Source organism: Pecten maximus, chromosome 7, assembly GCF_902652985.1.
Source record: "Pecten maximus chromosome 7, xPecMax1.1, whole genome shotgun sequence".
Taxonomy (NCBI): domain Eukaryota; kingdom Metazoa; phylum Mollusca; class Bivalvia; order Pectinida; family Pectinidae; genus Pecten; species Pecten maximus.
The window spans coordinates 23,901,621-23,926,718 of record NC_047021.1 but is presented as its reverse complement, the minus strand read 5'-3'; the positions used below and the strand labels follow the sequence as shown (position 1 = coordinate 23,926,718).

General features: G+C 33.4%; 1 protein-coding gene across 1 annotated transcript; it reads left to right on the top strand.

The window, feature by feature from the left end:
• The first annotated feature begins 10,982 nt into the window (after window positions 1–10,982).
• Window positions 10,983–24,080, top strand: LOC117330313 (ras-related protein Rab-43-like). Its single transcript, XM_033888502.1, has 4 exons — window positions 10,983–11,274; window positions 13,518–13,701; window positions 15,588–15,733; window positions 17,686–24,080. The coding sequence occupies exons 1-4, from the start codon at window positions 11,077–11,079 to the stop codon at window positions 17,797–17,799; spliced, it is 642 nt and encodes a 213-aa protein (XP_033744393.1). The 5' UTR covers window positions 10,983–11,076; the 3' UTR covers window positions 17,800–24,080.
• Window positions 24,081–25,098: the final 1,018 nt, after the last annotated feature.

The window sequence follows — 25,098 nt, the reverse complement described above, 5'->3', positions numbered from 1 at the left end:
GAGAAAGAGAGAGAGAAAGAGAAAAAAGAAAGAAGATATGATCATATATTATCCTTAATATTTTAAACTAGAAGGGGAAGGTGTGCAGAGAGGAGGGGTTAGGTGAAAGTGCAGTGGGCTTGCCAGCTTAATTTAACTACATCAAATCTTTCATGATTATGATTTTCTCTGAGGTAGTAATTTCCAAAGTGATGAAAGTAACGAACATATTATGTAAGAAATCAAAAGCGTTTAGTATCAATTATAAACTTTTGGACACATGTAAACAATTCCTTATTTTCTACGAAAGAGAGGTTTTCGTCTCCAAATAGTAACAACCTTTCAGTTAAATGATACTGATTGATCTGATTAAAGTATGGCGTTCGGAGATTTACGTATAGTGGGCATCGCAAAAGGTAGTGGAAATTTGTTTCATTCGATAGTCCGCATGAACAGAGAGGACTATCGACTAAGCCTTTAGAGTAAAGGTGGCTATTTAGGGAGCTACATTCCATTCTTAGTCTCGCATGGAGGATCTGACCTTGTCTGCTTCCAGAGGAGAAATATAATGGTACTTTGGTGGAAGGTCCTTGCAAGTGTTTCTTAAGTTTTCGCAATGACGGATTCGTTTTTACATCAGACGGAAGAGAGTTCCAACATTTTAAGACAGAGGGAATGAAAGAATTCTGAAACAAAGAAGTATGACAAAGAAGAGGACGAAAATGTCCTCCGTCTCTAGTAGGGTGAGTATGCACATCGGAATTTCTATTTGGGAGGATGTCTTGTAAGAAAGGGGGAACCATACCATGAACCATTTTATGAAACTGTATGAGTTTATGAGTCTGACGTCTTTTTTCAAGAGTTTCCCAGCCCGTTTCGTTGTACAACATAGATCTACTCGTAAGCTTTGTCCCTCCCGTTACAATTCCAGCGGCCTCTAAATTTAAGCTTTCTAAAATATTTGTATGGGCTACTGTAAGATTATCCCACACAATGTCGGCGTATTCTAAAACTGGACGAATGAAGGAAAAATACAGAGTTTGAAGTGATTGCCGGTCAAGAGAAAATTTGAATTTCCTTAGGAGATTAAGCTTGGAGGATGCTTTGTCAATTACATAATGAGCATGGTCTTTCCATGAGCCGTTGTCAGATATGTATACACCGAGATGTTTGTGGAGACTAACTTCATTAATAGGAATGTTGTTCATGTAGAGCGGAGGATGAGCTACTCGTACGCCTTTTCTACTGATTGTTACACTTTCGGTTTTTTGAGGATTAAAATCAACTAGCCATCTTTTTGACCAAGAATAAATTTTAACGAGGTCTCTATTGATAAGATCTGCACTTGTTGCTGGAGTGTCAACAAATGTGTACAGTGAAGTGTCATCAGCGAATAGTTTAATAATGGCCTCTATATCATTTACTATATCGTTAATATAAATCAAGAACATCAAAGGGCCTAAAATTGATCCTTGTGGTACACCAGCTGATATATTACGCCAATTTGACTTTTACCATTTATAACAGTTCTCTGGGTACGATGTGATAGGTAATGTTTAAACCATTTCAATAAATTTCCACTAATGCCAAAACTAGATAATTTTAAAACTAAACCACGGTGCCAAACTCTATCGAAGGCCTTGCTGATATCGCAGAAGACCATACGGATATCTTTGCCTATATCTAACGCTGATGTAATGTCATGAATGATAGAGAGAAGTTGGTTTTGGGGCGAGTCTCCAGTTCTAAAGCCAGACTGATGTGGTGATAGAAGAGAATTTTCAAGAAGAAAGTTGTATACGTATTTGAAGACACATCTTTCCATAATTTTACCAATTATAGAAAGTAGGGATATTGGTCTGTAATTCGATGGAGATGATTTATCACCTTTCTTAAAAACAGGTGTTACATTTGCCTGTTTCCAGAGTGTAGGGAAAATAGAAGAAGTTAAGGATTTATTGAATATTTTACTCAATGGGGAACTAATAATATTCACTGCCTCTTTTAATAACCTTGCATTAATAAGGTCAGGTCCAACAGCTTTGGAACAGTCAAGAGTGTTTATGATGTCATTGACGTCTCTAGGAGAAATGTTTATGTCATCTAGACGCTTGTCATTTACGAAAGGTATGTGTGGAAGCTGAACATTAGAGTCATCAACGTTAGCCTGGGAACAAAAATGGTCGTTAAAGATATTGGCTTTGTCCATGTCATCGTCAAATGTTAAATTATTGTGAGAGATAGGAGGGATAGGGCATTTTCCAGAATTTGGTAAAAAGGCCTTTATAGATCTCCACCATTGTTTGGAGTCTGCAAAGTGGGAAACGTGAAGTTGTTCACATAACTTCTCAAAGTATTTCCGCTTGGATTGACGTATGGTGTTTATGCAAGTGTTTCTGATATGTCTAAATTTTGTCCAGTAATTTGCTCTATTTGTCATTTTTGCCTTATTGTGTACCCGTCGTCTTTTACGTATCAATTTTCTTATTTCGTTGGTCATCCATGGTGGATCACTCGATCTGACAGTGATAAATTTGTTCGGAATACATGACTTAGCTGTTGAAAGAAGGATATCTGTGAAATCGTTCACACATTTGTCTATGTCGTCAGTACTCGTCAAAGTGTCGAAATCGATTAGGGAAAGTCGTTGTCTGTAAAGCTCGTAATTGCCGTATTTGTATAACCATATATGTCGCTGAAAACATTGTCCCTGAGTAATAGAAATGCTGAGAGTAAAGTAAGTGGGGCAGTGATACCTGATGGGTTGATCTAAGAAACTCTCACCTACAGTACATTTGTCGATAAGGTTTTTATTACTAACGCAGACAATGTCAAGAAGGGAGGAGGATGTTTCAGTAAAAAATGTGGTCGTGCTTACAGTTTGCGTGAGATTATAAGTTAGGAGTAGTTGTCTTAATTTGTCAGATTGGCTAGAATTAGAAAGCAAATTTGCATTAAAGTCACCAGTTACTATAATGTTTGGAATTCCGCAGCTGTGTGCCAGGTCTATAGACTGGGCAATATGGTCCCATGATTGTGCAGGTGAGTTAGGGGGGCGATAAAAAGTGTCATATAGAATTTTTTCACCAGAAACAGTAATTTCGAGCCACACGCATTCAATAGTTGGTATCTCAAGATCAGGTCCACGTATTGCCGGTATATAATCTTTAACGTAAATAGAAACACCTCCACCATTTCTGTCGGGTCTTACAGAAGTAAAAGGGTCAGAAAATCCAGGAAAACATAAATCTGGGGAGCCTATATCACTGGGTGTTAACCATGTCTCAGTAAACGATAAAATTGTATGGCTGAATAATTCGGTATAAAGAATATCAATATTTTGCTTCAAACTTTGAACATTTAGATGGACAAATGAGTATTTGCTATAATCTAAACATTCACTTATATTTGATTCTAAAGAAGAATCAGTGGTATCATTTAATGGGCCAGGGTTACATTCAATATCACCTGACAAGTATATTTTCATTATAACATAAAGTACTACATGGAGAACAGAAATAGAAAATGCTAATGAATCGACAAATAGCAAAAGCGCGGGAGAATGTCTCGCTGAAAAGGTACCTAAAGACAGAATGTTAGAATATATGTTCATCACTATAGGACAAATTATACACAACATCAGGCTTATACAAAGGATATCAAGCACGCTGATAAATGTTTTAAGATGTACAGATTGATAGTGTTGGTTGAACGCGCCTATCCGAGCACGATACATAAGAAGACAGTCAGGCATTGGCTAGGTAACACCAGAATTTGGGATTAATACCAAACGTGCTGGAATGACGAGTTCAACAATACCAGGAAACGTACTGCATATAAATAAGAACGGCAAGCTGTCTGGGAGGAGAGTGACAGGGGAGGGGTAGGGGAATGTGGACAATGGAGAGGGAATAGTTTGTGCAAAAGGGGATACAGAGAATACTAGACATAACATAAACATGTTTAAGTGGGAGATGGGATGGATCAGGAGGAAAATCAGTGAATAATTATTGATATAACAAATACATGTAGGTGCGCATATACGAAATGGCGTTTTTTAGGCAGAAAAAGATGAGAGAAAAAATCTAGCGATTATACCTTATGGGATGTCTTAATGTCGGGTAAATTGTAATAGGCAAGAAAAACAATTCAATATACACTTATGGACCGTAACATAATATACACTACATGTGTACACTCATATACGGTGACATAAAAATAACATTCTTTTCTGGTATAATTATGTGCATGGCACCGTGACATAAGATACACTGTATTTATACACATATATACCGTGATATTAGAGACACTGTATTTGTACCCATATATACTGTGACATTAGAGACCAGTATTTGTCCACATACATACCGTGACATTAGAGACACTGTATTTGTACACATATATACTGTGACATTAGAGACACTGTATTTGTACACATATATACTGTGATATTAGAGACACTGTATTTGTAGATATATACTATGACATTAGAGACACTGTATTTGTACACATATATACCGTGACATAAGAGACACTGTATTTGTACACATATATACTGTGACATTAGAGACCAGTATTTGTCCACATACATACCGTGACATTAGAGACACTGTATTTGTACACATATATACCGTGACATAAGAGACACTGTATTTGTACACATATATACTGTGACATTAGAGACACTGTATTTGTACACATATATACTGTGACATTAGAGACACTGTATTTGTACACATATATACTCTGACATTAGAGACACTGTATTTGTACACATATATACTGTGACATTAGAGACACTGTATTTGTACACATATATACTGTGACATTAGAGACACTGTATTTGTACACATATATACTGTGACATTAGAGAAACTGTATTTGTAGATATATACTGTGACATTAGAGACACTGTATTTGTACACATATATACTGTGACATTAGAGACACTGTATTTGTACACATATATACTGTGACATTAGAGACACTGTATTTGTACACATATACATTTTGTATACCGTGACATAAGAGACACTGTATTTGTAAACTTATATACCGTGACATTAGAGACACTGTATTTGTACACATATATACCGTGATATTAGAGACACTGTATTTGTAAATATATACTGTGACATTAGAGACACTGTATTTGTACACATATATACTGTGACATTGGAGACACTGTATTTGTACACATATATACCGTGACATTAGAGACACTGTATTTGTAGATATATACTGTGACATTAGAGACACTGTATTTGTACACATATATACTGTGACATTAGAGACACTGTATTTGTACACATATATACTGTGTCATTAGAGAAACTGTATTTGTAGATATATAATGTGACATTAGAGACACTGTATTTGTACACATATATACTGTGACATTAGAGGCACTGTATTTGTACACATATATACCGTGACATAAGAGACACTGTATTTGTAAACTTATATACCGTGACATTAGAGACACTGTATTTGTACACATATATACCGTGACATTAGAGACACTGTATTTGTAGATATATACTGTGACATTAGAGACACTGTATTTGTACACATATATACTGTGACATTAGAGACACTGTATTTGTACACATATATACTGTGACATTAGAGACACTGTATTTGTACACATATATACTGTGACATTAGAGACACTGTATTTGTAGATATATACTGTGACATTAGAGACACTGTATTTGTAGATACATACCGTGACATTAGAGACACTGTATTTGTACACATATATACTTTGACATTAGAGACATTGTATTTGTACACATATATACCGTGACATTAGAGACACTGTATTTGTACATATATATACCGTGACATTAGAGACACTGTATTTGGACACATATATACCGTGACATATAAGACACTGTATTTGTACACATATATAGCGTGACATTAGAGACACTGTATTTGTACACATATATACCGTGACATAAGGGACACTGAATTTATACACATATATATACACATATATAACGTGATATTAGAGACACTGTATTTATACAAATATATATGTCGTGACATAAGAAACACTGTAGTTGTACACTTATATACCGTGGCATTAGAGACACTGTATTTTGTATTGATTAATCAGTTATATATTTCACATGTTTAATTCCAGTAATTTTGTTTTCATTACATGAAAGTATATAACAAAAACATTTGAAAACAATTATCGTTACTTGAACACTTTCAATTTGATACATTTAATTTATATTGTAGTTTAATTTCTGATTAAATTAAGCAGCATATTCAAAATTTCAATTTTTGATGCGATATTATGCTTATTAAAACCTAATTCAGCCCATAATATATGTTGTACATTCTATGTCTATAGATCCAATGCTTAAAGTCAGAAACCTGAACATATAAAGAAATTAATTTAAAAACATTGATTAAACATGTAAAAAAAATAGAGATTATATGAATGTTCTGGTAATTAAGTGATCATAACAGTTCTACATTTTAAGTTTATAAAGGTATATGTTACTTGTTTAGTTTAAACATATTTTATTGACATATAATAATGACAAAGGGATTAGTCAGTAAGTTTTTCCAACTTATAGACGACTTCTCCCATAATAATAACAAAATAATTAACAATAACATAGTCACATGATGGCATATACAAATATTCAGAAATTCGATAAAGAAACGAAAATATAATGAGAGAGAGAGAGAGAGAGAGAGAGAGAGAGAGAGAGAGAGAGAGAGAGAGAGAGAGAGGGGGGGGCGGGAAGGAGGAGGAGATAGGTACATATAAAGTTAAATGACTGCATCGGGAAAGATCACGACATATAAATGTTTGGAATGAATTCAAATATACTTAATCGATTAGAAGAAAAACCATTTTTATATTATATGGATAAATGGAGCATTTTGGATTAAGTTTTTTTTATTATAGGAAAATAGTACGAAAAGAAGGGGGGAGGGATAGGAAGTGATGATTAGTCGAATCTTCCCGACCTACTCAAGAAGTTTTGCACAACTACACAATTACTTGTAATACACCTTCCATCGTCCTTTACTGAAATAGTTGAAATTTCTGTACATGTACCTGTGTGCAGGTATCAAATACTTTGAAGATCTAACATATTGGATCCGATTCCTGGTACATGTATCCGTTACAGGTAACACAGAATGAGATAATGGCCTGAGGGAACAATTAATGTCATTTTTGTTATGAAATACATATACAAATGTACTGGCAAACTTGGGGAGGGGGAGGGCCACAGTTTTAAGCTTATATAACACACATACATGTTCATGTATCTGGAGCTGTACTTGTCATACAACACTTGTATTTGTAATTTCATAATTTTCTTCTATAAAGTTACCTGCTTACAAATTACAAATATATTATATACACATGTGGATCATGTGGACCTTAAGCCAAAGGTTTTTTTTACAGTTCACGCTAAGATGTTTTTTGCAATATTGTTTAAAAACAAAATTTTGGGATACATTTTGATCAGTATTTACATGTTTCCCTATTGCATTAAAAAGTATTAATTGTTCTCTACCTTAAAATGTATAACTGATGGGGATTTTACCTCTTCTTTTAATTAAAGAAAATCAGCATATAAATTATATTTATTGAATAACTTTATTGTGAAGAAAAATGTATATAAAAATTAATTATTTTTTGATGATTCGCAAAAAAAAAATATATACATTTTTGAAAAAAAAATCCATGGATAGATATTTTATATGGGTAGTGTTAGATGCTAATGACAGGTAGGTAAGGCAGAGGAGCCTGGCACAGCATGCTATAAATTGACCCTTGGGGGGTAATTGGGGACTTGACAAAACAATAGCCAGGTGTTAAAACAGGGTCTTCCCTGAACACCAACTCTGGTTAGGGTGGGGTGTTTACATAGGGGTTAAGATGTGTTGATAGGTAGTTATAGTCTGTTCCAGAAATATCCTCAGTGTAAGAACACAGGTAAATCAGGACACAGGTAAATCAACTCACCTGTTGGGTGATCAGAAACTCATTAGCTGCTGATAAAATATTATTGTATTTCATTTTATTGTATTGATGATCGTCAAACTGTTTAAGAAATAGTGTATAAAACTAAAGCACACTTTGGAAAATCATCATATTTTGCTTTTATATTTGAATTATCAAAAACAATTGTATCGTTGGATCCTTGATCAAACTTTAACATTTTGTTAAATTTTGTGTCGTATTGATTTAATTTGTGTTTGTTTTCAGATTTAGTGTAAATTGGCATTTAAATTGGCATTATTACGGAATCTTAAATTCATACTTTTTCACTCTAAAGCAATATTAGTTAGACTTTGTATTTTTTTCCTATTGATTAACTTTATGTTTTTCAGATTTGTATAAATAGTTAAGTTATTGAAGAATTATTGTAATATTCTTTTAAAAGTTATATCTGTTTCATGTTTATATTTAGTTAGCAGTAACATTTTTGTTTATATTTTATCTTACTTAGAATAGCTATACATGTACATTTGTATTGTATTGGATTTTTTTTATATATTTGTTATTATATAACACAATATAGATCAGTAACTTCAGAACTATTGTAATATTTCTTGTGATATCTGTTATTAATAGTTAACATCTAAAATTAGTGCTTTGAATTTAGAAAACAATTTCTAATTTTATTTTATTTTTTTATTTATATCTGATATTGTCATTATAAATAGCAAAATATATAATTAGGCATAGTGCTTTAAAGATTGATTATTTATTTATTTTATATAGAGTCTATATTTATTGATTTAATATTGTCATTTCAATATTACTAGTAAAATATTCCATATGATAGTGCTTTGAATTTATACAACTATATCTGATTCATATACCTGAGCTGACCCTATTTTTTTTACCTGAGTTGGTATTTCATATTGAAACAGACTATAACTAAACTTCAAAGAACTTCCTACATAAACACCTTCCTTTGTCTTTACCAGAGTTGGTGTTCGGGGAATGAGCTGTTAAGTTCAAGTTCATTTATTATTTAAGTCTTACGACTCATCAGTGTAAACATATGATATACAGTATATTTACATATATACAAAATGTTAAATTGGCCACAGGAGAATGAACAAAGCAATAATATAAAATAATAGTAACATCAATCAATACTATTATTACAATATATATATATATATATATATATATCATGCTTGTGATCGGCACTTATTTGCCGCTAACAGATATTTCCCAAGATTACACAAGTCTTTAACATTATTTGTATTAAGTAATTGAGTAAGCTTATATACACTTGGATTATTTCTATAATAATATTTTAAATACTTCTGTCTTAAATCAGAATACCTAGTACAAACTAAAACAAAATGAAATTTGTCTTCTTTATCATTAAGATTACATAGAGTACAAACTCTGTTACTTCTATCAATGCCAACATATCGCCCAGATTCAATATTCAACTTGTGAGCTGACAGTCTGAGCCGAGCAATTTCTTTGGTATAGCTGATATTAACTGATTTTGTTAGATACGATTGTAATAGAATTTTATCATTTAATTCCCTGTATAGCAAACCTTTCGACATATCTATAATAGCGCTATATCCATTTTGATTAAAAATTACAAATAATCTTTCCTTAATTATTGCAAAAGTAAAATCGTTTCCATTCTGGGCGTCCCAAATATAACCTAAGCCTAAGCGATTCAAATCATCTTTGATTTCACAGACCCATTGGTCATTAAATAGGAGCATATTTTCATAACACGATTTCAATATACAATTTTCAGTATTGAGCAATTTAAACCAATATTTAAACATTCTAAGTTTCCTTGTTATATACAATGGATAACGGAAACATATTTATAGGTAAGGTGTTATGGAGGCCATAATAAGGTTGTGGTAAGGTGGGGTTTGGGCCCTGGCGCCCAGGTGGCCATGACAACAGGCGTGTCCTGAGAGTACCAATTATACATAGTTACATGTACATAACTTGTGTAGATATTATATTATATTATAAATGAGAATATACGAAACTTCTGATTCTTGATTATGTACTATATAATTATTGCATGGTTGAATTTACAGGTATTAGTGAAGTAACATTGAATTTTTTTTGTCTGATGAAATAGTAAATATCAAAATATATGTACATATATGAGTGTACTTGAGAAATAAAAATTTACAAATAGTCATCAAGGCCTAAGGTAGAATTAATCATTAATATAAAATTTATATTAATTACATCTAAAATGAACAAATGAAAAGCATCAAAATTTTGAAATCAGGAAGGATAAACCTTAATTTTACACTATAATAAAATCTTTTAAAAAAAATAATGATAAAAAAAACCCACTATAAATCTAATTGATAGAGTTTTAATTCCTCTTGTGCAATATATAATATAAGAACCGCAGCCAATTATATTTTGAGTTAATATTAGCAGATACCTATATATAGGTCTCTGATATTAGATAAAAAATTATCAACATTTAAATATACCTGGTAAAGTCAGGATGACAGATATATGGCAGTCAATTTACACAGGTCTGTATATGTAACTACAGGTTTCTAACACAGGTGTCCAGTGGCACTGTCCATTACCTGTATAGGGGGATTTGTGGTCACACCTGACTGGACGTAGTGCAATTCTAGTTTACCTGTAGCTAAATGTAGTGCACTACTAGTTTAAAGGTAGTGCACTAGCTTACACTCAATTGTACGTGAACTTATTTTGAAAATGACAATATTTAAATCAGTTAACGTTAATCACATCTACGTCTAGAGAGAATTTGCCACCTATCAAACTTATAAAATGTAAATGTACGCCAGGAATAAGTTACCGTCGAATTACATCTCAAAATCTCTTCCCGTACGCATTTTAGGGTAATTTGCTAAACTATGCACTTGATAGAAAGGGCAAAGATGAGTTGGAAGACTCAAAGTTAATATTAAACTTCCTCCATATCGAATGCGCCCTTTAGATTTCGTCTTAGAGTTTGTGGCGAGTGTTCAACTTCCGGTATAATTGAACTGAATTTCGAATGACGCATCATCAGTATGCTGTAATATGCGACAGAATTTTCGAAAGTAAATGAACTTTCAATGGCTTCTTTCAATACAACAGATTCAGACGACGCATTTGACTACCTGTTCAAGATTGTGTTGATAGGAGATGCTGGTGTTGGTAAAACCTGTGTAGTGCAGAGGTTCAAGTCAGGCACGTATGTCGAGAAACATGGAAGCACAATCGGGGTTGATTTCACGATGAAAACAATGCAGATAGATGGTAAACTAATAAAGGTAATAAGTTCAACAAATATACTTATCAGAAAATAAACACACGTATAATACATGCTTACAATTCTACCAGTATACTGTATCACTTTTATACACAGTGACACGTAAAATGAAACTATGTCCTGAAAATCAAACACTCTGAACAATGAGATACAATCTGTAGACTCACTCATATGCCTACGTGTCTGTGTGTCTTTATACTTGATTGAAAATATGATTATGAAGATAGAAGCAATTTTTCAATGTTTTCAAAATTGTTCCTTTGATTATCAAGCAACATAGTACATTTCAAGGAATCATTCAACCTTTTCAAAATTGTTCCTTTGATTATCAAGCAACATAGTACATTTCAAGGAATCAGTGTTTAGCAAACTGAACTACATACATGTACATACTTTTCTATATATTTCTTTGATTCGTTGTACCATACAAATGTGTGCTTTTCAAAATGTTCATAAAGATAAATAAATCATTTCTAAATAATGAAAATTTGACATTTTTCTTCGCAAAGCCCCTTCTCAGCTTTAAAGGATGGCCTTTATGTAAGGCCAAAATGAATATAAAGTTGGATTGGCGTAACCTGCCCGACTCAGAAAAAATGCGCCTTCTCAGAAAAGTTTATTGTGAAGAATTAAACTTTTTTTTTAATGACTAGACCGTTCCGGATATTTATGTCCAGAAGTTATGTACTTTGCAAGTTTGAAAATACGTCTCGCAAACCCAAATAAGCTCAGTGTGTGTTTCTTTTGTTTAAGATCACAAAATAAATAATGATTTCAAAACAGTTTATATTTTGGCTTGTTTTTGTATTGAAGGTTGAAAATCTGTTTTCAGATCTTAATAAAAAAAAGTTCAGCACTACCTACTACATACCTATATGTAAAACCCCCTGGTTGGGTTACAGCAAACCAAAATATTTTTGAAGATGGCCAACCAGAGCGCATAATTAATCAAATTAAATCAATGCCTCTACTAGGGATCAAACCCGCGACCTCTGGCTTACTAATCTTCAAGCTAAAGAGAAAAAGTTTCCAATGGAGCAGTATATTGGGCTAGTATTTACCAGAGTTACATCTATAATGTGAAAGAATATGAAGAACACCTACCAATTGCATGACAGCTATACACATGTACATAGGACATTATTTAAGGTAGGGACGTGTACCAACATATAACACATAACACACAGTGCAAGTATCGATACACATTAAATGTGATGGATAAAAGTTTGACGGCTGCAACATTCTCCCTGCAAAGAAAAATGACTCCTGGCATTTAAACAAACATCAATCATACTAGTTGAATCTACTAATTATCAAAGAAAAAATTATAATATTCAAGTAATTGGGACAACCCTAGCTACAAGGACCATCCATTACTATATATCCCAAAGACTCAAATTAAGTTATTGCATTGTTCTCTCTTTAATCTATTGTTTAATGAAATATGACTATTATATTTTATCATTACAACCCTTGCAAAAAAGTTGGGGAGGTGTACTGGAGTCACTTTGTCTATTGTCGGCAAATGTTGTTCGGGAGAAAATCTCCTAACTTGTGAACCAATTTCAATGAAACTTCACACAAATATAAAGGACTATATGTAGATGTGCATGCAACTTTTTTGTTTAGAAATTTTGGTTGCTTTGGTAATTTCATCTTTGGTTGCCATAGTAACTTCACTATAAACAGGTTTTCTGATAAAGGGCCAAAACTCTCCAGTCATTTGACCAATTTTATACAACCTTGGTAAAATGGTGTAAATAAACAAAGCCTATAATTTGGCATATTAGTTGTTTCTGAAGCTAATATACCATGGCAACACAATCATGACTTCTAATTGGTCAAAATTTAGATTTTTACCAAATTTGTTATGCAGAGGAATTTGGAGATTTTTAACATCACTGTATATATTTTTTATTCTATGACAACAAAGCTGAAGCTTTAAAGTCTCTTGTCTACTGGCCTATTATTGGTTAAAATTTAGATACTGCCTTATTACAACTAAAATTGATAGGTAGATGAATTAGGGATACTGAATAAACATTGGCCACAGATTGCCTGAAATTTCAATATTGTTTGAAATGGATGGATTTTGTTAAAAATCTGCATATAAAAGATTCATGTGTTGGTGCACAAGTTAATTTTCAATTTGATACTTGTCATTGGGGGTTATTAGTTACAATCAGCATGACAGTTCTTTATGTTGTGGCTGTGCCATTTACCTGTCCTATGTTTTTTTTTCAGTTACAAATCTGGGATACTGCTGGCCAAGAAAGATTCCGTACTATAACACAGAGCTACTACAGGAGTGCTAATGGTGTAATTTTAGCATATGACATTACTAAAAAGACCTCATTTGAAAACGTATCACGCTGGATTGAAGATGTTAAAAGATATGCTGGTACAAATATAGTGCAATGTCTAATAGGTAAGAATGGAAAATACCACTAATAAAACTAAAGAACCACCATATATACACGTACACATTTTGATTTGAACATCTTTTACCAGTGTTAATACATAATAATGTGGAGCATGAGTTTTATTAGGTCACCTGAGACAAAGTCTCAAGTGACCTATTCTAATCCCCTTTTGTCCGTCGTCGTGCGTCGTCCGTCGTCCGTCGTGCGTCCGTAAACAATTTACATTTTCGACTTCTTCTCCAAAACCCCTAAACCAAATTCTATGAAATTTGGCAGGAAACTTCTATGGCTAAAGGTCAACCAAAATTGTAAATTATATGGTCCCCACCCCCCAGGGGCCTGAGGGGCGGGGCCACAAAGGGTCAAATTGACTAAAACTTCAAAAATCTTCTTCTCTACTCTCAGATATGCTGGAACCAAACACTCTTCATAGATGGAAGGGTCTTAAGGTGTTTTACCAAAATTGTAAATTTCATGACCCAGGGGTTTCACGTTTGCCCCTGGGGAGGGGCTAAACTTTACTATAGTTTATATAGGGAAATCACATTTTTGACTTTAATTTGTTTTATTTCAATTGGAATTCATTCTAATTTTGTAAACATTGTCAGCATGGGATGACAGTTTGATGGCATGCACATGTTGGCCCTGACTGACCCCCAGGGGCTGATGGGCGGGGCTAAAAAGGGCCAAATTGACTGAAATTTCACAAATCTTCTTCTCTATTCTCAGATATGATAGAATCAAATACACTTCATAGATGGCTGGGTTTGAAAGTTCTTTACCAAAATTGTGAATTTCATGACCCTGGGGTCTCAAGTTTGCCCCTGGGGCGGGGCTAAACTTTACTATAGTTTATGTAGGGAAATCACATTTTTGACTTTAATTTGTTTTATTTCTATTGGAATTCATTCTAATTTTGTAAACATTGTCAGCATGGGATGACAGTTTCATGGCATGCACCTGTTGGCCCTGACTGACCCCCAGGGGCTGATGGGCGGGGTTAAAAAGGGCCAAATTGACTGAAATTTCATAAATCTTCTTCTCTACTCTCAGATATGATAGAATCAAATACACTTCATAGATGGCTGGGTTTGAAGGTTCTTTACCAAAATTGTGAATTTCATGACCCTGGGGTCTCAAGTTTGCCCCTGGGGCGGGGCTAAACTTTACTATAGTTTATATAGGGAAATAACATTTTTGACTTTTATTGGTTTTGGAATTCATTCTAATTTTGTAAACATTGTCAGCGTGGGATGACAGTTTGATGGCATGCACATGTTGGCCCTGACTGACCCCCCTGGGGCTGATGGACGGGGCTAAAAAGGTTCAAATTGACTGAAATTTCAAAAATCTTCTTCTCAAGACTGAAATAAGGTGGAATCAAATACTCTTTATAGTTTGAAGGGTCTTATGGTGCTTTATTGAAATTTTAAATTTCATGATCCTGGGGTCAAGTTTGCCCCTGGGGAGGGGGTAAATTTTACTATAGTTTATATAGGGAAATCACAAAATTTTCACTGATTTGTTTTGATTTCTATTGGAATTCATTCTGGTTAACATTTTCAGCATGGAATGAAAGTTTGATAATATGCATATGTTGGCCCTGACTGACCCCTAGGGGCTGATGGGGGGGGGGGGGGGGGGGGGGGCAAAAAGGGTCAATTAAATAAACTGAAATATTTCAAATCTCAGGTGACCGTTAAGGCCCATGGGCCTCTTGTATTAGTTTAAAGTGTAAATTAAAGTAGTAGAAATCAATAAAAAAAAACACTCTCAAGTAAAGATGTTGTATTAAAGAGGTTTTTTTAATGGTTGTCTACAACTACCTAATTAATTGATTACATACATGTAATTAGTAGAAAAGTATACATACTTTATATTTATGTTGTAGGGACCAAAAGTGACCTGGAACACCTGAGAGAGGTCAAGACCGGAGAATCCAGGGCATATGCAGATCATCACAACATGGTAGATGTCATAGAGACAAGTGCTAAAGAAAATACAAATGTTGAAGAAGTATTTATGAGGATGGCAAAGGTATAAAAGAATATTCTACTTAACACTGGTTATCACTTGCCTAATACTGGTTACTTCACAAAACTATCTACACACATCAATCAAATGTAGTAGTGCCTTTTGCTATTGAGTAGTTTTCAGTTTCTATATAATGGTTGCCACAGAAACAAGGAATCAAATCACTTGTTCCAGTATTTGTGGATTAATCTCCAGAGCTGTTCAAGATAACTCTAGAAAATCAATCCATTGGTCTTGCAGTGCCTTTTGCTATAGAGCAGTTTCTAGTTAAGATATTTCTTCTCTGGTTACCATGGAAACAGATAGTCAAAATCACTGATTGAAGTATCTCCAGAGCTTATTTGCAATATTGTTTTAGATAATTCCACAAAACTTCCCATACACATCGATTGAGTGGTCTTGTAGTACCTTCTGTAATAGAGGAGTTTTCAGATATGGTATTTCTTAGGTAACCATGGAAACTGAGAGTCAGTTTCAGTATCATATCTCTAAAAACTTTTAAAATTGCTTCTGCAAACTTTATACATTTGAGAGGACTATCCACTATATGTTTGTTGATTATACTTCAATGATCACCTCTGTTCCAACCTTCATATAGAATATTGCATCTAAACATTGTTATCTAATAATCTTAACAAGTTTAATTTATTATCATGCCTGTGACTAGGCTCCCTTGGAGTGGGATACAAACAAAAATGTCCTTTTTTAGCTCATCTGGCATGGCCTGACGGCGTGAGTCAACATTTGATTTAAATCACTGCTAGTCATAAAATTTTGAATAGATTTTAACCAAATTTGGTCAGAAAGATCCTTAGGGGAACGAGAACAGATTTTGCATTAATGACAATTCTAATCCACATGGGGCTAAAGGGGCAGGGCCTCATAGGGGAAATAGAGCTAATTTCTTTAAATTGCTGCTTTGTCATAAAGTTATTGATGGATTTGAGCCCAATTTGGTCAGAAACATCCTTATGGAAAGCCAAAGAAATTTTGCTTAAGGGGCCGAAGGGGCGGGGCCTGGAAGGGGAAATAGACGTTATTCATTTAAATTGCTACAAGTCATAAAAGTTATGAATGGATTTGAACCCAATATGGTTAGAAATATCTTTGATAGAAGGTGAACAGATTTTGCATAAATGATGAATCTGACCCTATGGGGCCAGAGGGGCGGTGCCCAATAGGGGAAATTGCAATAAATCCTTTAGATCCCTACTTAAGTCCTAAATGACTATATAGATGGATTTTGATGAAATTTAGTCTGAAGTATTATTTGCCTAAGGAGATCTAATGTATAAATGAAGGGTATGGGTCACTTAGGGCTGTTGAGATGGGGCCTGAGAGGGGAAATGTTACAAAATAGAAAAAAGAAAAAGAAATTTAAACCATAGTTGGAAGATGCAGCAAAAAAGGCAGACAAATAATTGAAATGTAGCTTTAAATATTTTTGCCATGATTACTGAAATATCCAGGCCTTCTGGGCCTCTTGTTTTAAATTTTTAACTAACCAACCTGAAGGGCAAGTGAGCTTTTCCCTTTAAACATCTTCTCAATAACCAAGAGGCCTTGGACCTGATATTGGGCTTGTAGCATGTTAGAGTAAAGGATTACCAGATTTTGTTAAAATGAAAGATCTGGACCTACTTTCATGGTCAAGGTTTAAATGTGTTAAAATCATCAAACAGCTTTTCCTCAATAACAAAGTGACCCAGGGTCATAATATTCGTTCAGTTCACAAAAATACTTGCTAAAGTCAAAAATCAAAGTCAAATTTTGTATCTCTTCACTGATAAATATTTTGTTGTTACATGATGAAGCAAAATTGTTTGGAAATAAAGAGGAGTCAATCATCAAGATCAAAAGGTTACAAAGTTGAAAGGTTTTTAAATAATAATACACAAGTTGTATCACACAAATGTATGTATATTCAATAAGTATGATGTTGTTTTAAATTGCAGGAATTAAAGAAAAGATATGGAGGTGATCAAGCATTTGACTCTAATGATGATTCAGGCAGAGTAAATTTAAATACACGGACAATTGGCACAAACTGGTCATGTTGTGGCAGCTAGATAACCCTAGTTACAAGGAAACAATATGGTGCCAAAACAGTAATACGTTACATATGTAATGGAAAAGATTTCAAGAAATACAAGGTGGCAACATTTATTTTTTAATCAGATTGAATATTTTATGAGGTTTGATCATCTCAATACAAAATTGTTCATGTATTATGTTAAATATGAGGTTAGAATATTATTGATTTTTTTTGTTAGGATAGCAACACAGGTGAATGGATCGTATTTAATTTTATATCTTTGGTGTAGTAAATATGTTTGTTGACTTCATTTCTTCATGATCATGATATCAACATCTCGGTTTATTCATACCTTGATTGTTAGAACACCTATCCTTAACTTGTCTGTTGTTTGTATGTAGACCAGCCATTTAGTGTGTACTTTTTCATAAACATGTTATCTACATAGCTAATTGTTCATTTTATTACAGAGAATGAGTAATGTTTTCAAAACTTGCTGAAGAAATGAGTAATTTTAATCCACTGACCCTCGGGGGAAATGAAACTTTCTGATTTTAATTGAACCAACTTCCTGAGGAAATGAAGAATTTTCTTCTAAAAACCACGCATGAGAATGATAATTTTTTTTCTTTTTCTTTACAATTTTGAATTGTAAAAAAAACTGAGATGTTAAATGTTATTGGGTTAAGGATCTTGTTTCCAGCTGTATATCTTACACGGTATATACTACTTGTTGATGGGTTCATCAAATTGAGGTAGTGCTCATGTACCAAAAGTAGGTTATTCAGACTTATATTTTGACGTTTAACCTACATCAAAGAAAACATTCAGCTGTATAAGACTCCTTCACTACTTGTCACTGGAATTTTTAACTTTGGGCATGCAGGTCTCACTTGTGTTGAATCTGATATTTCTGATATTGCCTAGCTACTAAAATGAATTATATGCCTGAATTCATTCACATCAATACTGCAAAATGCAATTTTTGAACATTAGTTACTGCATGAATTCAGCATCTGTGCATTCTTGGCATCAAACTGTCTTGTTTGATAGTGGTATATGTATTATATGATTATTTGCACACTAAATGTGTTATACACCTTCTAAATCAATAAAAAACATTCTGTGTTCATGTCAGCACACCATAGATGATTAAAACCAATTTGGGATGTTATCTGTATAGTTTTAGATTTCCCGGAAAAGAGGACTTTTTTTCCAGAAATCCTAATTAATACAGTACTACTAGTATTATTTGTAAGGTGATTGACGTGTATGTAGCTTTAATGTTATGAAATTGATAAACTTCAGTTTACAGTGTCCCGACACTTTAACACTAGCCCTCCACCTCTGGGTTGCGAGTTCGAAAGCTACGTGGGGCAGTTGTCAGGTACTGACCGTAGGTTGGTGGTTTTTCTCTAGGTACTCTGGCTTTCCTCCACCTCCAAACCTGGCGCGTCCTTAAATGACCCTGGCTGTTAATAGGACATTGAACAAAATAAAACAATAAAACAAATCACAAAACTGAACATACAATTATATAGTAAGTACTTTCTTTGTAGATGAAGTTTGTATGCACAGTTTTGTTGTACATTATAATACACATTATTACATTACATGTATAGTGTTCTAAGACCTTGACATTCCAAAGTTAATGCTCAGAACTGAACTATATAATATATGTTATATTTATTTACACAAAAAGAAAAAAATGTATCATTACTTTAGATATATATATTAAAGATATGCTCAAAAATGTATTATAAAGGTATTGTCTTTTGAAATGATTTGGGGTAGATATCAATGTAACAGATAGTTGATTCACAGTAGATTTCTTAATATGTAAACATATCAGATATCACTGCTTACATGATTGTGAAAGGAAGGACACTGCATGTTCATACAGAGTTTATCTTTTAGAAGTGTTACATTGACCAGTAAAGTATGGGCTTCGCATGTATTGGTTTTCAGGAAACGATACAACATTGTATACACTTGTGTCATGACTATTTGCCCATGAAATGTGTCATATAGCCAGTGTGGTGGAATACAAGTGGTATGTTCACCAGAATGTTTAAATCTAAGATGAAATTTAAATTATATAACACATACTGTGTTTACAGGAACACATTGATAGTTAGAAGGAAAATAAGATATGTCAGGCAATGGGAACAGTTTTCATGGAGGTATATTAAGATTAATTTGGTCATGTTTATGAGAGTATTTTAAGGATGTATATACATTACCCTGGGTACATATAATTAAGACTATAAAAGAACTTGTTACAGAAATAGAAAACAAATGTACATTTAATCTTAGCACTGTTGATTAAAATAACATCAAATAAGTATAATGTGTTGTATTTAATGATTTAGAGAGTTTTATTGTGTTAGGAGACTCGGAGGTTATTGATAAACTGTCTTGATCTATTTTTATGTTCATACCTAGAATTATGAAGCTGTGTTAATAACACCAATTATAATAGGTCAGGTTTTAGGTGAGATTTCATTGCTAACCTTTATGTTGATATTGCCATGACATCATATCTGTTTTTATATAGACACGCTGTCATGGCGATATACCATGTTGTTCATAGCACAAATGTCTGGTGTTTACAATGACTTATGTCATACGTTACCATGACATTATATTCAGGAATATTGGGCTGGGTTTGCCATGTACATGTAGTTCAGTCACTTATAGCTGTAACTGTACAAATTTGCCAAAATGTTACAACAGAGGTATTCTATTGAAAAAAATATTGAACTATCAAAATGACTTAAAAGCTTTTTGAACTTGACTATACCAGCTTTTATTTATTTCTAAATAAAGAAAATACTGTTCAGTTACTTCAAGAATTTGTGATGCTAATTTAATTTTCTTGCATGGTGTTTTTTCATTCATTTGGTAAAATTGATTTTGTCAAGTGATAGACCGAATAATGAAGTGCAAACTATATTTTGATGAAGTTATACACTTGCAAAAATACATTGATTTTGATAATTTTTACTCAATTGTCTGATACTGTCTGGCATAGGTATTGCCCGACATTAAGATATGCCACTTTCTATTGAATCATTGGAATTGAACTGACAATGAGCTTCTTTCTGACAAATGGCATTAGGGAAATCTTTGTGTCATTCAAGAAATATCTAGCTGTTGTAAATTACACATATTGTTAGGTTTGCGGGCTATTTATGGATAGTCTCGTTTGTTATCTTGTTCAATGCTTAAATATTTAGCTTCTTAAAATATGACACTTTTTTCTTATATCAATACATGTACCTGAAAAAATGAAACATCCCTTACAAAAAAAAATATTTACCATTTATTGGACTAATTAGCTGAGATTTGATGTTATTTCATGTCTAAACTGAATAATAGTCCTAGTTTTGTAATATGAACATTGAATTGGGTAATTTGAAAAAAAAAAGGCAACCATAATGCTTACATGCATTTGATCTGTAATTTTAGATGTGCCAACTTATTCAAAGTACACATTTTGGTAAGATGAGTTTACAAATATGCTCAAGCTCTGATGGTGAAAACTTAACCTTATGCAATTTTGCCTCAACACTGAAACAATTATCTATAAACAAGGCAAGTCTTTTTTTTTCTTTTTTTCTTTTTTTCTTTTTTTTTACACAGATCGTGTCCGATTTGCAGATGATTTTTCCAGTAAAGCTATCATAAAATGGATGTTTTCAGAAATAAATTTGAATTGAAGATATACAAATCTACCTACATACCATTTCATCACATATCCTCCGTATTTAACTATTGCATGAATGAAAAATTGGAGTTTCAGTTTCATTGCACATTTGATGCAGCATAAATGACCTAGCCAAAACATTTTAGCTTACCATTTCCACTTGTTTTGAACTATAAGCAAGCATGTTGATATGTCTTCTGTAACTGTATGATATTGTTGGACTACGTCAATACTCCAGGTTTTTCGTATATTTTGAAGTTAAATTTCTCCTGTATGAAACTAAAACACAGGAATCAACTTGATGAAACCAAACAAAACAGACAAATCATATTGCAATGTATTTCTACAAAGTCAGTTTGATATTGATGTTGATTAATTCAATATTTTGACTTACAAATGCAAAAACAGCCAAAATGTTCAACATTTTAATGCTTATTAGCAGGATTCATGGCATATTACTTTTTCAGTGAGATGGTTCCTATTGATTTTTTTGCTTTTTGTGAAGTACACTGATTGGTCTTGCAATACAGTTAATTTCTCTTATTGTTCTATTACACAAGAGGTTCATATTACACTTCAAAGTTGGTCCATTATGCAAATATTCTTAATTTCTTGATCCTGTTTCTAGAGAAAAACCATCATAAAATGATTGAACTAATGGGACTATATTCAGGTGTTTATTGGCTATTGGATATTATCAGTGTTTTGCCATTTCCACATAATGTTACACATACTATCTTAAATAGTACATGTTTAATATGGCATTGCCATGTCAACACAATTTTATCTAGTTGTCTTACATTGTATCATAATGTCATGTCAGCATTATGCTATCTTGAGGTGTAGCATTGGACTTATGTTGGAATGATGATTAACACAAAATCATTCAGGTATTTTAAGAGGATGTTAGTTGTCAAGACATCATAACGCTATCTGGGCATTTGATGTGTCGTCATGACAACACAGCATTATCTGTTATTTTTTATGTGGAATGATGTTGCTATAACAACATTATCTGGGTTTTTTATATGGACCTATGTTGCCATGACAACACAGCATTATCTAGATGTTTTTTATTTAGACTTTATTTGAATGAGTAGATGGCAGTAAGATTTAAGGGGTTATTTCTCCATGATTAAGACATTATTTGTTAGAACATGTCTACACATATTTCCTAGTCTTTCATTTTATTTCATTATCTTTCATGATCACATTACCTTTGCATATATTTAACAGAAAATTTGCATAAGTCATTTTTATAACTTGTCAGTTAATCTAGAAAAAAAGGTAAATCATTATTTTTTGCTCACCCGAAATTTAAAGTCTGAAATAGTTTTGCAGCTTTAAAGTAATAATACTTGTTTATATTTCTTAATGAATTCTAGACTTTTATTATACAGCTTGCCAACACCAGTGTTTATATCAAATGTGTTATTTTCCAAACTGTGAAGAACAAAATCTTCCAATATAAATTGATGTTTTGTTTCTTGTACTACCCATATTCCTGTTTTGATAACGTGGTTAGCTTTAATTTGACTCTTACATGGCGAATGCTGATGCTTCCAGAACACGCAATCTTATCCGTGTTAAAAAGATGTTTTAATTGATTTTGAGTTTTCGGTACTCTATTGTTATAGTTGATTATTTAAGATACTTATTACATTACACACGGTGATTTCCTCCTCCCTTTTGTTGTGTTAGATAATGTTTTTATGTTTGGAGTTTGCCCTAGTTATTGTCTGCACAGCAAACTACAAAGAAACAGGGACGTATACGTTCTTGAACGGAGCACGCCTGGCACCCTTATACTCATACATGTGCGTAATTATGAGAAAACCTGTAAGAAAAAGTTAATTTTACCCACGTGTTACGTTGTTCTATTGAGACTATAGAGAACATTCAAATTGTCAAGTTTTCAATATTATATAGAATGTATAGTAGATAGACACGTATTATGTTGTATCATTTCTGTGAGTTAGTGAGAGACGCCTAATACTGCCAGAGCTAGCCTGTTCCTTAAATGTGCTAATTAGCAACATTTACTTTTAATATTCACAGCTTAGGTGTCGTGCGAATTCTTAGGCAGATCGTGTGAGCAATACTGGAACACGTTTTTGGAATTGATATGTCATCAAAAGGTCATGCGGTTGTTTGTTAACCATATGTAATTTTAATATTGGGTTTAGGTAAACATATATAGAATATTTGATTAACAATTACTTGCTCATAAAACTATATTGAGGGAAAATGTGAATATACTTGGTACGCATATTATATTATATCGCGGACTAAATACAAGTCTGTGGTTGTATGATTGAGCTGGTCTCCATTACAATGACTTGTAATATAGCTGGTGTACATTAAATCATGCAAAGGAATGGTCTATGTATTGTGGTTTTTAGCATACGTCACCCCTGGTGGGCGTAATAGATTGCCTGTCATCCATATTCCGTCATTTGATAATGATTGTTTTTGATACAGATGCGTACATTGTATGTCAGATTAATATATGGAAATGTAGGTCTAGGTCCTCCTTATTCTAGCTGTTGCCGTTTATGTTCAATTTCTTGGCCTAGTAATTAATTAAAATGATCAGATTACGATAATCAGAATTGCTGGTTTTTGTTGCCATTGGAAGAACGTACATTGATTTTCTCAACTGACATTTTTAGGTCCCCTGAGACAAAGTCTCAAGTGACCTATTCTAATCGCCTTTTGTCCGTCGGCGTGCGTCGTGCGTCTTGCGTCCGTAAACAATTTACATTTTCGACTTCTTCTCAAAAACCCCTAAACCAAATTTAATGAAATTTGGCAGAAAGCTTCTATGGCCAAAGGTCAACCAAAATTGTGAATTATATGGTCCCTACCCCCGAGGGGCCTGAGGGGTGGGGCTAAAAAGAAATTGACTAAAACTTCAAAAATCTTCTTCTCTACTCTCAAATATGGTGGAATCAAACACTCTTCATAGATGGAAGGGTCTTAAGGTGTTTTACCAAATTGTGAATTTCATGACCTAGGCGTCTCATGTTTGTCCCTGGGGAGGGGTAAACTTTACTATAGTTTATATAGGGAAATCACATTTTTGACTTTTATTTGTTTGATTTCAAATGGAATTAATTCTAAATTGAATTCTAAATTGGTTAACATTATCAGCATGGGATGACAGTTTGATGGCATGCACATGTTGGCCCTGACTGAACCCAAGGGTCTGATGGGCGGGGCTTAAAAATGTCAAATTAACTGAAATGTCAAAAATCTTCTCTACTCTCAGATATGATGGAATCAAATGCATTTCATATATGAAGGGTCTTATGGTGTTTTACCAAAATTGTGAGTTTCATGACCCTGGGGTCTCACGTTTGCCCCTGGGGAGGGGGTAAACTTTACTATAGTTTATGTAGGGAAATCACATTTTTGACTATCATTTGTTGGATTTGTATTGGAACTCATTCTAATCTGGTTAACATTATCAGCGTGGGATAACAGTTTGAAGGTATGCACCTGTTGGCCACTGACTGACCCCCAGGGGCTGATGGGCGGGGCTAAAAAAGGGTCAAATCTCAATACCCATATAATATAGAATCAAATACTTTTCATAGATGAAAAGGTCTTGTAGTGCTTTAC